Source organism: Lingula anatina, chromosome 3 (assembly GCF_051362555.1).
Source record: "Lingula anatina isolate TDL-2025a chromosome 3, LinAna3.0, whole genome shotgun sequence".
Lineage (NCBI taxonomy): Eukaryota > Metazoa > Brachiopoda > Lingulata > Lingulida > Lingulidae > Lingula > Lingula anatina.
This window is the reverse complement of record NC_141769.1, coordinates 31,792,982-31,810,423: the sequence shown is the minus strand read 5'-3', so window position 1 is coordinate 31,810,423 and position 17,442 is coordinate 31,792,982. Positions and strand designations below refer to the sequence as shown.

The window sequence follows — 17,442 nt, the reverse complement described above, 5'->3', positions numbered from 1 at the left end:
TAACACCTCTTCTTCCGCACCTCAGTGGAATTGAATAAAGGGAAACTGGAGGAGAAAGAAATGTGCCAGAAGTGCGCGTCAGATGACGTCGAATGGTGTAAGACGTGAAGCTGCCTGGTCACTTTTAGTTGGAAGTATACGGGAGTGGATCCTTGAGTGTCAAGTTGAAGCGGAATTTTTTGACGGCATGATAAGATAATGTTTTTGTCTTCCGGCATTTTGGGCAGAAAACACATGTAGAAATACCGGTTATATGATATGAAAATGTGTCACGAAGCTTGTAATTCGTTGTCATGTGCAGTTTTTGCAATCGGATATGCCCATATCTGACTTTTGCTTGATGTTTTATGGTACATGCTTCAGTTGTAACGATGTTTAGAATCCTTAAAGGGCCTAGCTTAAACTAGGAAGTAGAGCACAACTAACTTTTGATTTCGATTGGGTTTCTTATTTCAAGCAAATTATTGTCACTCAGTGCGCAATGCGCCCTTACTAAGAGCAAGGGGATATCGTATCTTTTAAAAAACGATAAGATTGTGCCGCGAGGTTAAGAGCCTCGAGGAAAATGTCACAGTTAACACAATCCCCTATAGGGCGACATTGTGAACACAATGTTCTGAGTGCATCAACACCGACTATTAGGGCCATCATGCTTATTAGATATGCGTGACTATTGCTATAATTATCACTATTATTCCAAACCAGTCCACAGCAGTTCTTAAGCGGCAGTAACTCCGTCACATTCCTTTACATCGCCACCATTATGTGCTTCTTTTGCACTCTTAGGCAGATGTAAAACGGGTGAAATTTAACTTGCTGAGTTTTTAATCTAATGTACATGTATACTAAAGTGTAATCAAAAGTGTGATTGATTTAGTATTATGATAATGATAAAGTTGATTTGACCCAATATATTCATTATTCGTGACTGGTTCACTTTGAATTGTTTTGTTTATATTTAAATCGCGTAATTATTTTTCTCCATTGCTCTCCCTGCAGTGCAATGTATCACTGCGTCAAGTTATTAGTTGTTTTTGTACATGTAGTACCGCTCGCACTCTATGTACACCAGATAAATCAAGTCAAGGCATAATATCGTAAATAATTTAATACTTGAAATTTATATATATGAAATAAAAACCTTAACTGAGTATTTTTTTTATTTCCTATTCACATATCCATATACATGTACATAAGTTGAATCTTTTTCATTCAGAGTTTTCCCGTAATATATGCATAGTCTAAAATGAAAAGCTAAAGACAAGTGCTTGAAATGTTGATGCATTGTTCCCAGAATGCCGCAGTACATGGAAAGTAAATCTGTCCTTCTTAAATATGACACAGAAGCTCCGTTTATTAGAAGTAATACATCTGTAAATGATAATACAATTTTAAAAGATTTTTTCTTACTTTTCAAGTGAAGATGCTTTCTATATAGCTTCCCGTTGAAACAAACGAATCTTCTGTGTCTGCAATGCAAAAAATGACAAATACAGCAGGGAAATTCATACTCAAGTTGAAGTAGTTTTTAGCTGAACAATTGACAGTTGTCACCTCGTTCCTTTACAAAACATACCGGAGCTTTGATACTGAATTTTTACCAGAATAAACATTTCAGTATTGAGCAAGCGGGCATTGGTAGTCGGTGTGTCGTAATGACCCATAGGACTCCAATGTACCAGTGGCCCTTTCTCCCCCTTCTCTCCCCCCCCCCCCCCCCACCCCAAGTAAATAAAGTGTCGATAAAAAGACAAAAATAATATTTTTTCACATTTTTCTTTCTTCCCTGTACCAATATTCCTGGTATACTAAGAGGGTCCTAAACGTCTCTCTTCTCCCTCCGTCCCACCCACTCCCGAAAAAATGTGTAACATATGGAACAAATTCAAAACTAAACACTCTTCCCTTCGCTGTGTTCCACATTTTATCTTCGTTCCTCTCTTAACAAAGTCTGGCTCATCCATTTTTGATTAATAATTTTCCTCCTTGAAGATTCGAGATGGGCGATAAAAAGGATAAGTTACATAAGCAGCAATCCGAACAGTCGTAATGAGATGTTTTCTTGCCTTAGGATTTTCTTTGCTAACGCCAGTATTTTTTAGTCATCCCTCTTGATTCTGGACCGTTGTTGTTCTGTTTATAATAATAATACATGTAAGAAAATAAAGCCAATTGAAGCAACAATGAGAGAGCAATGAAAATTTAACTTCTCATATAACATGTACATATTCATTTAAAACATTTTATGTCATAACAAAATGTTCAGTGCCTAATCTGTCTTAGCTGTTAGACGCAATATTAAAATCAGAAAGAAGTAGTTGAAAATGCATACCAACCTTCCATTTATCACCGTGTCGAAAGCGGCCATGGTCTGAGACAGGGGTTTTCCCAGGGTCTCTGGCAGCAACATTGCCAGCCCTCCGGCGGTCACGGAACACAACCCAATTACTATGAACGGCAACGGCTTGTAGACAGTTTCCAAGAGGAGAATCTGAGGAGCCAAAAGACCACCTAACCGTCCAATAGAGGAATGGAAGCTTAAGCTGACGTGCCTGAGAAAAAAATAGCCCCGTGTGATTCTAACAATTTGGTATTGAAACCAATTACAACTAATGAAAACAATTATAACTAAATCAAGAATGATGAGAAATAGTGACTTAAATACTGCGATACATCAGCTATGGACCTTGATCATGTGAATAGCAATGTTCAATGGGTACGTCGTTTAGTAATTCAGGTGCAAAATGCCAATTTCATATTAATTCAAGAATAATGATTTTTATTTTGAACCTTCTGTGTGTGCAAAAATGGCCAGGGTTTGCATGTTATACTTAATTATTTGACGTGCTCAAGTGAGCACGGACAAGTAAAGTGAATAAATTAAAAGGCACCATTTCATGTCGCGGAAGGTGATGCAACTGACCTTATCACAGTGGGATAGATCTCGCTAGTAACCATATAGATGACAGCAAAGGTGGTGCTTATTGCCATCTTCCCCAGTAAAGCCAGTGTTACAGTCAGCCATTGCATGTCTGGAATGCAAGATGGCGATTATTTATTGAAGCCAAACAAAACTGAAAAATGACTTTTCTCCAAACGTTTTTTTTTTTTTTTTTTTTTTTTTTTGTGATGCCCTGTAATTATAAGAATGGCTCAAATGCCAAAAGACACGACCAAACGTAGTTATATGTTCAAAATGATGAATTAAATGAGACGCAAGGATCTTGATAATTATTGCAGTGAATCATATTTGATTTTTTTTCTTTATTTGAATCAAAAATATTTTCGATCACATGCTCTCAAGCTCAAAAGACTACATATGCTCTCCGAGGAGTTATTAACGTTAAGCTAGGCTGATAGAGGCGCATTTGGTAAATGTCATTACGGTGTTTTGTAATTGTTAATTGGGGCATATGATTTATTTGGCTCTCTAAACCTCAACGTCGTTTTTTACAACTGTTCTCTGCTGTACACCATTCACCAGAATACTCCTTTCCAATGATTGGCTAGAAACTGAAGATGTATATGATATTTGAGGTATTTTAATTGCATTTTGGACTCACCATTCGGTATGAGCACAGCAAAAACACATGCTAGTCCACCAATTGCCATGAAGATGAAAAGAATCTTTCGACGCCCTATCCTATCCAAAACGAATAACACCAGAAATTGTCCCGGAATTTCAGCCAAGCCCATAAGTGCAAAATTGAGGTAAAAACTGCCTCCGAGAGCTTGAGTACCAAATGAGAGGCCATAATATACAAAAGCGTTCACAAACCTGAAATATGAAAATGTAAGACCTAAAACGTGTTCAGTGAATTGATCGTAATAAAAAATTGACAAATACTCTATGAAGTCTAGTCACAACAATCTGGAAAATAAACGTGTAGGTTCGTAAATGCTAGAGACTTGCTTTGTCAAGTTTCTTATAAAAAAAAAAATAATAATAATACATTTATTTAAGTCTAAACTCCATATGAATATGTTCGTTAGACTTAACAAATATTTACATACATATGACAAGTATACAAATGGTCAAAACACGCTGTGTACACAATCTCGCCTCCCTGGGGAGGATACAGCCCCGCTGCCGTATGAGTGCTATCAAACTTTACAATATCGTTCTCTGCCTGACCAGGACCCTGCTTCAACCCCTTAGTGCTGAGTGCCAAGCGGGGAGACAGAAGGTACCGTTTATAAAGGACTGGTATGTCCCCGGACGGGTTTTGAACCCACGTCCTCCCGCTCCGGAGGCGGACACTCTAACCACAAGGGCTTCCGGTCGGTATATAATACATAATTCCCATACTACGAGAAATCATTCCGGTATGATATTAGTTATAATATATAGATGTTTTTTATTACCAGTAGTTTTTTATGCTACATGTCAAAATAAAACCTATTACCAACCATATCAATTGCTGGATTTCATTGGAAAGCATAACGTACGCTCAACCTACCAGACCAAAGCGATATTAAGTGTCACTTTAGCCCTATCCAAGGTTTTCAGTAAATCAACAGGAGTGTGCGTTACCCTCTTCTCCTGGTCTCCCTTCAATAAAAAGCCATCGAGTACATCTGGATCCAGTGTGACCTTGTTGACGACAGCTACTCTTGTAATGATTGCCTTTGCCTCGTCATGTCGACCCTGAGCGAGCAGCCATCGTACTGATTCCGGGAGAACCCTGCGATGAATGCGTATTTATAGATAACGTGTTTTTGCTGAGAAAATGAAAAATAATCGTTTCATTGAAGACTTACTTATCTACTTTCTTTCATCAAAATGTAAGCACCAGAACATTTTATCTTTATTATATTGCGATCCACACTGACAGCGAAACGTTGTATGGTCTCTGCATCGTAGACCATAACATCTGAGATTTAATAAAATTAGATAACAATATAAATCTGGATATTTCAATTTACCTAAGGTTAATAAGAAAACACCCTTTATGCCTAGAGTTGCCTTACAATTATTTATATTGTAATATAAGTTACAATATAAATAATATAAATAATTACAATGGAGATTTAAATAATAGACTTACAACCAAAACAATGCAAAGATCACTGCGGGTGAATTTGCCACCAGCGCTAGATGGCGCCAGTTGCGTATAAAGTACGCCTCCAGTGCAAGTAAAGCGTGTCCTAAACCAAAAACCATTCCGATGATGAGGCCGGCCATACGCCGCTTGCTTGTACCTACGAACTCCATTCCTGGCACCAAATGCAAATAGTTAAGAAGTTTTAAATCTTCAACGATCTTCCTGCATTAAAACATATAATTAAACAATTGAGTCATATGGTATTAAATATGATATGGAATTGAATAAGAAGAGATATCTGTTGTTAAATTTACCTGTATTTTAGAACTTCATTCAACTGGAAACAGCTGTTCAATTTTTTATATAAACATGGACTTCCTATTCGATTTCAAACGTAACTGCATCTTTAGAACCTAGACCTTATACCTTGTACTGAACATAATTTTACCTCTTTGTAAATGCTCTGATAAACTTAAATGTGTGAAGACGTAGTTAATATTCACATTTGCCGCAGACATGTTCGATGCGGTGGTTCCATGTCAATGCTTCTGGAATGCGCAATTAAAACTTGACTTACTAATCTTATGTTGGCCAAATGTAACAACTTACCAAGTGTGTAGATGGTTAAGTAGACGAGGGATTCGCACGATCCTTGAACAACGTACAGAACAGAAAAAGACAGCATGTCTGGAGCGAACGCCAAACTTATCCCGGTAGCAGCCACACATAGCTGACCGAACAAAAACACGTGTCGTCTTCCAAATCTGAAAACCAAAAATTAAACCTGGCTTTACAAAAGTTGCACGAAACAAATGTGGACAAAACTTACTGTTTTTTAAGTTATAATTTTAATGACAACATACACGCTTTGCTTACCTGTCCGATATTACACCTGACACTAACATTCCCAAAAGCTTTCCGGCAAACAACACTGACTTGCAAGTACTCAGTTGCCATGCATTCTCACAAGACAGGTCAAACTAAAAATGGAAAATATTTTTTCATTAATTCGCATTAAACCTTTAATATACCTTCATAATTAGCATAACGCACCATCACTGCATCAGAACATACATATAACAACCTAACGGTTTACGTAACAATTAAACGTTTCGTTTGATATCCAATTACACAAATTGGCCGGAAGAATTTTACTTTAGATAGAGTATTTCGAGATGGTGATATACTTAACTTATACAGAAAAGATCTTTAAATAATAACTGTATTTATGTACCAACCTCAGAAACAAGTGTGCTCTTAAACGGTTCCTCGCTATAAATTCTTCCCTCTGGACATGGTTCTGTAGTGATGTTACTTCTCTCCAAATGTAGTGCTCCGAAACTGTGGGAAAAATCAGAGGTTATGTTTTGACCATCTGCTATACTGTATATTGCCTCCAAACGAGTGTCGTTGTCGTACCTATATAATATACATTGCTCTCTCTCCCCGTCTTTATTTCGAGGTATGGCTATATTTAAAAGTTCTTCCTGTGAAACGTTTCCATACGCCTGTGTTACCCAGTCTATGTAGTGAGTAGGGACCTTACAATGATGGTCCACCTGAGCACCTAAAAACACAATTCCCAACGTACCCATGACTGACAAGGAGCTCAGTATACATATCAGGGCGTATTGTCTCTTCTGAAAGGTGCCAAACTCCCCAAGAGTCTTGAGAAGATCGTCGAAGTGCATTGCGTCGTCTTACCAGAGACTTCTCATGCAGTTGGAAGGTACTTACAAATAGCCTAATTACTACATCATGAATAATTACTCACACCATTTTGCAAACAAACCGCAAGGGTTAAACTAGGGTTCTTAATCGGCAAATTATCTTTGCGTTGTAAAGAAGCAGAGTAAACGAACGAAGTTTCCCATCGTAGTTGAAAGAAATGTTTACAAATGTTTTTCAACTGAATTTGGTCCAATAACAGTTCAATTAATATGAATGGAAGAATAATTTCCTCCCGGAATCCACCCATGGCAAAGTGCCAAAATCCAAAATGGCCGTCAGTACATTGCGGTTGATATTCAAGTGGGCATAACTAAGAAACTTGTGAGAAGCATCAGTTTCAATGTTCAAATGCATGGTCATCCATTTGAATATAGTTCCGGAGTCGCCAAGCAAGCCCAACCATGCCAAAAATTTTGTAAGCCGTCTAGCCGTCTTTTGGAATATAGGCTGTGTTTTGAGGCTAATGGTAATAGGAAGCAAACGGTTTTTTAAAAAATTATCCAACCACTTCATAACTATTTTACCAAATTCTGTTTACTTTTCCGTCTATTTTGCTGGTATTATTTTATCTATTTGATCTTTTTTAAACCCGAGATCGTAAAATAATTCCCTCTTAATGAGTATTTTTTTTTAAACCTTCTATTACAGTTATTATTATTATTTTTATTATTATTATTATTAATGATGATGATGATCAGCATGACAATAAAACATGACAAAACCAAAGAAATTATGTAACTTTGTTTAACGCAAGTAGGAATATTTAAACATTCTCAACTCATATGGCTTTAATTCAGTAACTAGGGTTATTTTCACGAGCGAAATAGATGCTTGTCAGGTGAATATTCTGGAACCTCAAATTTCGTCTGGATGGACGTATTTCATAAAGAACAGTTTGTATCTTACTGCACACTTGTAAAGGATCATATGCAAGGTATGGTGAAATACAGAAGAGAGGAATAATCTTGAATGCAACTGACTTTTGGTTGCCTTCTGCGTCATTACTACGCATTTAGACTATGGTCATAACGCATCCAACCGTATCGGCAATATGTAGTAAAATTGTTTAAATTGCGATTTTTGAATCATTAAAGAAAGGAATGCAATGCCATTCTGTTTTTTATCTTTACTTTGATATCAACATTAAGGAGAGTTAACCTATTTCCTCACGCCGAAGCGAATAAGGCTTTATAGAATGTCTTCCCCAAACTTAAACTGATAATGCATGCAATGAACTTTGGGCAATCGCAAAAAGGATAAATGGTGTAAAAAGTAGGTCATGAAACTCAGTTAACTCATGAGCTTTAAGACACACAGAGTCTTTAGATATATATATATGTACACTTTGTTCTCCAAGTATCGATACCAATGACCTTAGTTTGGTTCGTCCATAAGCGTCATTATCACTTTGATATGACGAAGAAATTCATTAAAGGTGACTAGTCCACTTTTAATTCTTCTGCTGAATAGTCATAATGAAATATTTTCCTGCCAAAAAATGTTCTTTTCTATACGTCGGTATCAGTGACACACTCCTCTTGCTTCTGATGCATTGCTGTTCTGGAACTGCAATATATAACGATACATACTTTCAAATAAAACGTTATAAAACAATGCCAATGAGATAAATATAGAAAAAAACATTTGACCATTTGTATTTGTGCATATTCAACAGCTTAAAGAGCAAAAATAAAATATATGTTATGACAAAAATCCCAATGCCTCAGCTGTTTACCTCAATATTAAAATAGGATAATAAATGAAGAAGCAGTTAATACCAACCTTCCATTTATCACCGTGTCGAAAGCGGCCATGGTCTGAGACAGGGGCTTTCCCAGGGTCTCTGGCAGCAACATCGTCAGCCCTCCGGCGGTCACGGAACACAACCCAATTACTATGAACGGCAGCGGCTTGTAGATAGTTTCCAAGAGGAGAATCTGAGGGGCCAAAAGACCACCTAACCGTGCAACCGAGGAATGAACGCTTAAGCTGACGTGCCTGAGGAAAAGAAATAGTCCCTTGTGATTCGAACAATTTGATATTAAAACCAATTACAAATAATGAAAACAATTACAACTTTATTAAGAATGATGAGAAACAGTGACTTAGACTGGGTTCACAGGATCGATATATCTCCAAGGGGTTTCTCGCTAAACTGCTTTCAGCTTAAGCGGCTTAGATATCTGACACGCTTACTGAAGTTGCTAAACGATAATTAATCCCCCCCCCCCCCCCCCCAAGCAGTTTTAGTAAGTGTAAGTAATTCAGGTGCATAATGCCGGTAACTTCTCAATAGCAAATCAAGAAAAAAACTTTTATTTTGAATTGAAGTGCCCGCGGTATTCTATTTATGGTACATGCATTTCTCATCCAAAAGGTTTAAGAAGTACAATGTACTCCGATATCCGCATGTCTACCCCATCTTAAGACACACCCTGTAAATTACACGGTATCAAATATCACATGGGATAGTTCCAACATGTCAGGGAAATCCCGGCTCCTGGTTTATCGAAATTTAACCCTTTTCATTCGTAATAACTTGCATAGTCATAACAGCCCAATTTGAATGCTGCAGGTGGAACCGCATATAAGTAATATTATCTCCAGGTAGGGATTGGAAACTGCCTGGGGTACAAGTATAGTGTTACTGGTTACATTATGATTCGGAAATTATTGCAAAGACCATTCCAAACGTCAATAACACCCCTGCATTTTGCAAATTTTGCTTCATTTAATGGTTTTCCAAAGTTGTACAATACATGTACGGGTACAATGTATATGGAATGAGAAAAGAGGAACTTAACTTAAAATGTTAACATCTCAATAATATTACTTATACCTAAATCGAAATACTGTTGGTTATAAGAAACACTGCTTGACATGGCCCTGGCACTCAATTAATTTGTCTCCATAACTTTTCAACCTTCCTTTTAAGTCAACACAAACGTCTAAAAGTCAATCCGCAACTTTCATATATACATGTATATATACTCTATTGAGCACTAATATGTTAACAGGCACATTTTACCATTTTCACCTCTACTAGAAGACTCTAAAAATCAATTTTGTAACCATGTTGAGAATTTGGCTACAGCTTGCATGTAATACCGTATTGCTTGATATGCTCAAGTTAGTACGGGCTAGTAAAGTCACCAGACCAAAAGGCACTATTTTATGTTGCGGAAGGAGACGCAACTGACCTTATCACAGTGGGATAGATCTCACTAGTAACAATATAGATGATAGCAAAGGAGGTGCTTATTGCCATCTTCCCCAGTAAAGCCAGTGTTACAGTCAGCCATTGCAGGTCTGGAATGCAAGATGTCGATTATTAATTGAAGTCAAACAAAACTGAAGAATTACTTTTCCTGAAACTTGTGCTTTGTGTTAAGACTTTAAACTATTGGCCGAAATTGCTAAAAGGTTACTTATGTCCACGGAAAAATGTAGTTCTATGTACAAATGGTTGAATCTTGACAATTATTACAATGAATCAAATCTGAATTTTTCTTTCTTTAAATCAAAAGTTTTTGATTGTGTGCACTCCGTCAAGTTATGAACTCAACACAGTACTAGACGTGCACTCGGTAATTGCCATTACGGTGTTGTGTAATCCTGGCCTAGTTTAGACAAATGGGACATAAGATAGCACTCCCTACACTAAAAGTCGTTTCCTTACAGCTTGTTGTATCCATAATTCAGTACACCATTTCCATGATCAGGAATTAAGTCTCTGAAGTTGCATTTGATGTTCGAGGAAACAGCATTGATCGAATTGCATTTTAGACTTACCTTTTGGTATGAGAACAGCAACAATGCATGCCAGTCCACCAAATACCATAAAGATGAGCAGAATCTTTCGACGCCCTATCCTATCCAAAATGAAAAGCGCAAGTAACTGTCCGGGAATATCTGCCATGCCCATAAGTGTAAAATTGAGGTACAGGTTGCCCCCGAGATCTTGAGTACCATAGGAGAGGCCATAATATACCAAAGCGTTCACCAACCTGGATTATGAAAATGTATAGGTCTAAAACGTGTGAAAGGGGCGTAGTATAATATAACGTTTGCCTGAGGTGTAGTCTTTAAAATCTATAAGAAACATTGATATCAGTTATTCCCAGTAGATATTATATTGTAGACTAAATTAAAATCTATTAACTAACCACATCAAAATTATGGATTTCATTAAGGTTACTTACCAGACGAATGCAAGATTCAGAGTAACTTTAGCCCTATTCAGAGTTTTAAATAAATCAACAGGAGTGTGCGTCACCCTCTTCTCCTGGTCTCCCTTTAACAAAAAGCCATCGAGTACATCTGGATCCAGTGTGACCTTGTTGACGGCAGCTACTCTTGTAATGATTGCCTTTGCTTCTTCATGTCGACCATGAGCGAGCAGCCATCGTACCGACTCTGGAAGAACCCTGCAATAGAAACGTATCACAACGCGTTTTTTCTAAAACAACGAAAACTTGATTTTTCATTCACTTTTTCTCCACTTTTTACTACCATCAAAATCTTTGTTTTAGAACTATTCATCTTTATTATATTCCGGTCATCATTGCATTGCAGAACATAACAATAAAATGAGAAACATGTAACTATATAAATCTGGATGTTTCAATTTACCAAAGGTGAACAGAAACCACCCTTTATGCTTAGAGTTGCCTTACAAATTCTGACTGTAAATAAATTATAAAACGCCAATGACTTACAACCAAAACAATGTATAGAACACTGCCGGTGAATTTGCCACCAACGCTAGATGGCGCCAGTTGTGTATAAAGTACGCCTCCAGTGCAATTAATCCGTGTCCTAAACCAAAAAACATTCCGATGATGAGGCCGGCCATACGTCGCTTACTTGTACCTACCAACTCCATTCCTGGAAACAAATGTAAAAAGTTAAGAAGTTGTAAATCTTAAGAAGTATTTTTTGCATTAAATTTTATCCATTATTGAACAGGTGAGTAAGATGGTATTTGAATATGGTATGAATTTGAAGAAGAAGATTTTTTATTAAATATACTTTATATTTTAGAATTTCATTTAAATAAAAACAACTTTTCGATTTCGATATAAACATGGACTTCCATTCAAAAGTAACTGCAACTGTAGAACTTATGCCTAACACCTTATATTATACATGTGCAATTTAGCGACACGTGTAACATGCATGAAATTGCACCGATTGACAAAAATCAGGCTGCTTTATGCAGATTCTATAGCCACCGACTCCAAATGCTGCCATACGCCTTACACTGCACTATGTACGTCTTCGAGGCTTTCGGTGTGAAGCCGCGTAAATAATATTAACATTTGACGGACATGGTCGGCGTGACTGTTCCGTGTCAACGCTTCTGTAATGTGCAATTGTAACTTGACCTACTGGTCATACGTAGACCAAATGAAAGCACCTACCGAGTGTGTAGATGGTTAAGTAGGACAGGGAGTCGCATGATCCTTGAAGAACGTACAGAATAGAAAAAGTCAGCATGTTTGGAGCGAACGCTATACTGATCCCCGCCGCAGCCAGACAAACCTGACCGAACAAAAACACATGCCGTCTTCCAAATCTGAAAAACAAAAATTAAACCTGGCCTTACAAAAGGTGTACAAAACATACGGACAACACTAAATTTCTTTTAAATGTTTTTAAATAACAACATGTATGCTGCTTACCTGTCTGATATCACACCTGACACTAAGATTCCCAAAAGTTTTCCAGCAAACAACACTGACTTGCAAGTACTCAGTTGCCAAGCATTCTCACAAGACAGGTCAAACTTGAAAATAGAAACAGATTTCTCATTACTTTGCATAAAATATTTAATAAATATGCTTTATTAAATAGGTAATGTTATAAGTTACCATCTCGGATTTAGAACATACATATAACAACTGAACGGTGCACGTACATTGTACCAGGTAACAATCGAATGCTTTGTTCGACCTCTTAACAGAAAGAAAACTACAGACTTGACATTTAATATGGAATATTTTTTTCAAAAACATAATTCATCAGTTTTTTTCCTATTTTGCTGACTGATAAATGAAAATAAGGATTAAAATCGTGTTTTAATAACTTTTGATAATCTCTTCGATGTCATTGTGACATCAGTTCATTAATTGAATATGTCAGTGAAGCAAACAAAAATACATTGCCTATTTTAAGTCAAACGACAACCATTGTAAGCGATATTTTGGATCTCCATATTTTCCTAATTATTGTCTTTACAAGAGTTACACGCCCCACAAAGGCCCCCCATGTCAGTGTCTAGTCAAGCAACAGTCGCTGTTACGCTTGACCTCATATCGCTGCTACCAGAGCTTTCAAGCCGCAAGGCATTTCTTATGATAGGCTTTTTAGAGTTTAATCCGGAATAAAATTCCAGAATACGGTTAAAACTTGTCCAATTTGGCTCAGTTTTGATGTAGGACATGCAGGCCGTTGATTCGGCTAGTAATGACCTACACACATATTGTTTATGTGGTTCAAATATGGCGATTTTGATGACCAAGGTAGCTACTCATTCCCTTGGTTCTGTAAGTTATCTGCTATTAAATGTGCTCTGTGTGAACCGGCAACCTCACCCTGCAACCTTAAATTGTTCCTAAGGTGCCCCCTATCAAATAATAGTCAAGTGGTTCCCAGATTATTCCTTTATTTGATCTGGTTCAGGTTTTTATCGATGACTACCATTGGTGTTTTGGCACCAATGTGGTATCCACTCCAAATACTGACACTGTCAATGACCCTAGCCACTTAAGAAGAGGCACACGTTTCGTCGAAGGCCTCTTCAGAATGTCTGTAAACTCTGTTTTTACCAGTTTAGCGGTACAGGTTAAATCTGGCCTCAATAAAGAAGCCACGCGGTTTCAGTGTTTTATCCAGAAACTGTCATGGTCCCCAATTCATTAGAGAAACAGACTAGGCTGCTTTGCTGTTTACAGTGGTTTCCTCAGAGGTCGCCTGGAATCCTAACCTGCTGAAATCAGTTTGGTGTTCGCTAAGAGCCTTGAAAAACAAGTTTTGGTGACAATTTGTCCCTCATTCAAAACGGACTGGGAAGTTTTGGTTTAATTGCAGCAGCATATCCTGAAGGACAGTGAGTCCTATACCCTGGTGGTAAGACGTCGATGCTTTGGGCTTGGTCTCTGTGTAGTGCCTCAAACTGAGCATAACTCTATAAAACTGTGTAGACCGTTCCGTTTGACACAATAATCTGTCTGGCAATATCTGTGTTTTTCGCGCCATTCTGGCACAGCTTAACAGTTTTCTAAAACGCTGCTTAACTCATTTTACGCACTGCAAAACCGACTGCTTGCATGCAAAATTTCAAATTCTTCTATGCAGTATTTGCGGACATATGGATACTTTACTGACAGAACCATCCTTCGCCAAAGCCAAGCTTTGACTAGCCCAAAGGAGCACTGCCCAATTAAATTACTGCATATTACACAAAGCAGCAGTGCAACAGACTTGGTAGTCAGTTAATTGGCAGCGACACACCTGACTTAACACTTCTCCAGTCAGATGTCTTATCTGAAATCTGATTTTTTTAAAAAAAGAACGCATTTTTACCTAGGTATACCTTTAAAACTAAAATATTCCATATTAAATGTCAAGTCTGTATTTTAGAAACAGTATTTTATCTGTACGGTATGAAAATAAAGTAATGTACACTTCACATCACTTAAACTTAATATAAAAATGTCTTAACAACTTCTGTATCAACCTCAGAAACAAGTGTGCTCTTAAACGGTTCCTGGCTATAAATTCTTCCTTCTGGACATGGTTCTGTAGTGATGTTACTTCTCTCCAAATGTAGTGCTCCGAAACTGTGGGAAAATTCAGAAGTTATGTTTCGACCATCTGCTATGCTGTATATTGCCTCCAAACGAGTGTCATTGTCAAATCTATACAAGATACATTGTTCTCTCTCCCCGTCTTTATTTCGAGGTATGGTAATATTTAAAAGTTCTTCCTGTGAAACGTTTCCATACGCCTGTGTTACCCAGTCTATGTAGTGAGCAGGGACCTTACAATGATGGTCCATCTGAGCACCAAAAAACACAATTCCCAGAGTAGCCATTACCGACTGGAAGCTCAGTATACACAACAGGGCGTATCTTCTCTTTTGAAAGGTGCCAAACTCTCCAAGAGTCTTAAGAAGATCGTCGAAGTGCATTGCGACGTCTTTGTGTCCGTTACAACACCCGGCTTCAATTCTAAAGATCGCTAACTAGCGTCGTCTCCTTTACAGAGCCCAGTCTTTTGATATCTCAAATATACAGACACAATAAGCGGTATTCTCGATCGCTGGCGTTGGAACCCCGGCGTTAAAAGTGCTCCAAGATGCGAAAAGAACATTAACTTTGCTTGCGCGTTTAAGGGGGAGTCAGTACGGGCCCTGGATGATCTTTGGTAAGATGGGATAGTCCAAATAACAGCACATGAAAACAAATAGCACACACAGCTGCACGTATTCTTGTGTATGCATACACTAAATGGACAGAGGCCATTAATAATGATCATCAAGATACTAGTTAGCAAAGCGAAACGAGCTTTACTCCCATCCCTGGACCCTAACGGTAAATTATGTTAAGGTAAATTATCTTTGTCCACTATCGTACATTTGCCCAGCGAAGCGAGAGTACCTTTATTTAATAAAGAAAAACTGTGTCCCGCCAGTGTAGCTCTTAACCAAAACAACTGTGAGAAATATTAACAGAAAGAATATTAAAACAAAAATGTTATGCCCAGAAAGGTTATATTTGTATAATTATAGTTTAATAACAACAACGCCAAGAGAAGATGTTTGTATATTATACTCTTACAAATATAAACTAAATGATGCAATATGAGAAGAGTTGTACCAAAAGAAGATATAAAATGGAAAATAAATGTAATCCTGATAGCTGCAGGTATAGGTATTACTTACTTTACTGTTTATTTATAATTTCATCTACAAACAAATGTAATTAAAGGATATAATACTAGGATATATTACTTGTACACCAAATGTACAGCTGGCTAGCTATAAAGCTCGCTAATACACATGTAATATTCTCACCAGCTGCCCACTTATTCAGTGAAGGAGTGCTGCTGACTGTAATGCTGGTATTGTGTTATAGCGTATGATTTTTGTTGCATCTTTTTCGTTGTCAACCAAAAGAAGATCTGTACTCTAAGAACGAACCCCCCGGTATAAAACTTTATTGTTCTTCGTGTCCATCAGCGTGTCCAAAAGCGATTCTCTCCTACTCGGTTAAAAAGGGGGCGGTTTTGCAAAAGAGCGCTAGCCAGAAAACTGATCTGATTTTTAGCCCACTTCTACCATAACCCACGATAAAGCATTAGTACTTGTCTAATTAAACAAAACAATACGCATTTTATGACAAATGACATATGGCTAATTTTTCAGACGATATTTCCTTTATCCAAAGATTTGCATATTGATCTTGAATTGAAGCGGACCAAATCATTAATCTTATAATTAAATTTTGCTCTGTAGGATGTCTGTGGAACAGCAAGCCCAAAATGCGACGTTTTGTCACGTACATGTAGTATATGTATTAAACGGAGTATTTTTCTAGTTGTATATGTCATTGCTGAATATGTCCATCTTAACTGGGTATATTAGAGACACTTACATGGATAAACGGTGATTATGTAATTTTTCCTTTTTTGATTGTAGGCCTATATGTAATGCATTGTATTACTTTGCTATATTTTTACTCCCTGCTGATGTTGAAATAAATGGTCTATCTACCCATTAAGATCACAATTTCCTTTCTTGGATACTTAACTCCATTTTATGAATCTTTTCTGAAACGGGCTCTGTGTGGTAAAGAAATACTACATGTACATGTAGTAATGGCAGGCCAGGGCTAAAGTAAGTAACCCGATATTTTAATCTGTATAGACCCACACATCTTGTCATGTAAGCTATACACGTATTGGACTACTATATATATAGCATGAGACTCTCCACACATACTTATATATAAATATGAGACAGAGATATAGCCCTCAAGTCTCCGTACACTTGAGAAGGAGCACAAACGTAACGTTATTACTTTACATTATCCCATCCAAGCAATGTTAGCAACTTTTAATAGGTTTGGTATTTAGCAAGATGTCAGGAAAAAATTCTCAGTATGGCTAACTATGGCTGTATTCCCAGAGCTTTTAGATCGATCTATCCCCGCGGGGAGTCTCACTAGATTACTTCAGATAATCCGGCTTAAATGTCCGTCCCACCTACTACAAGCTGTACGGGGGTAATTAACTTTCGTGTCCGCTCGGCTGACAGCTATTTAGCGTGAACCCCCAGGGAGTTAGGTCGATCTAAAGTAGATCGATCTAATCTCTGAAAATGGGGTCTATAACTGTTGCTCTAGATTGTGCAACGCAGAAAAGCAATACATGGATCCGTGAAGGTATTCTCCGGCGGGTCTAGATAAAGGGCTTCTTGTTTCAACCCCCACCTTGATTCGCCCGGTTCATGTTCGTTTACAGTGGAGGAAAATTTTATAATGTCGGTCGTTATATGTTGACCACAAAGCCGTTAATCAAAGTAACGGTTTCGCCAGACGCTTTTTTTTTTTAAATCTTATTCTATATACTTCATTTATCACACGCTTCAAATAATATCATT

At 37.5% G+C, this 17,442-nt stretch overlaps 2 protein-coding genes across 2 annotated transcripts; both read right to left on the bottom strand.

Moving 5' to 3' along the window:
• Positions 1-1,804: 1,804 nt before the first annotated feature.
• On the bottom strand, positions 1,805-6,827 carry LOC106165809 (organic cation transporter protein-like). Its single transcript, XM_087009033.1, has 9 exons — positions 6,284-6,827; positions 5,922-6,025; positions 5,655-5,809; positions 5,049-5,217; positions 4,461-4,685; positions 3,564-3,778; positions 2,924-3,032; positions 2,337-2,552; positions 1,805-2,133 (listed from the first exon to the last, which is right to left on the bottom strand). Exons 1-9 carry the CDS (start codon positions 6,734-6,736, stop codon positions 2,103-2,105), a joined length of 1,677 nt encoding a protein of 558 aa, XP_086865159.1. The 5' UTR covers positions 6,737-6,827; the 3' UTR covers positions 1,805-2,102.
• A 671-nt stretch (positions 6,828-7,498) lies between these two features.
• LOC106165805 (organic cation transporter protein-like) lies at positions 7,499-15,178 on the bottom strand. Its single transcript, XM_087009032.1, has 9 exons — positions 14,518-15,178; positions 12,461-12,564; positions 12,200-12,354; positions 11,495-11,663; positions 10,979-11,203; positions 10,569-10,783; positions 9,977-10,085; positions 8,559-8,774; positions 7,499-8,342 (listed from the first exon to the last, which is right to left on the bottom strand). The coding sequence occupies exons 1-9, from the start codon at positions 14,968-14,970 to the stop codon at positions 8,285-8,287; spliced, it is 1,704 nt and encodes a 567-aa protein (XP_086865158.1). The 5' UTR covers positions 14,971-15,178; the 3' UTR covers positions 7,499-8,284.
• Positions 15,179-17,442: the final 2,264 nt, after the last annotated feature.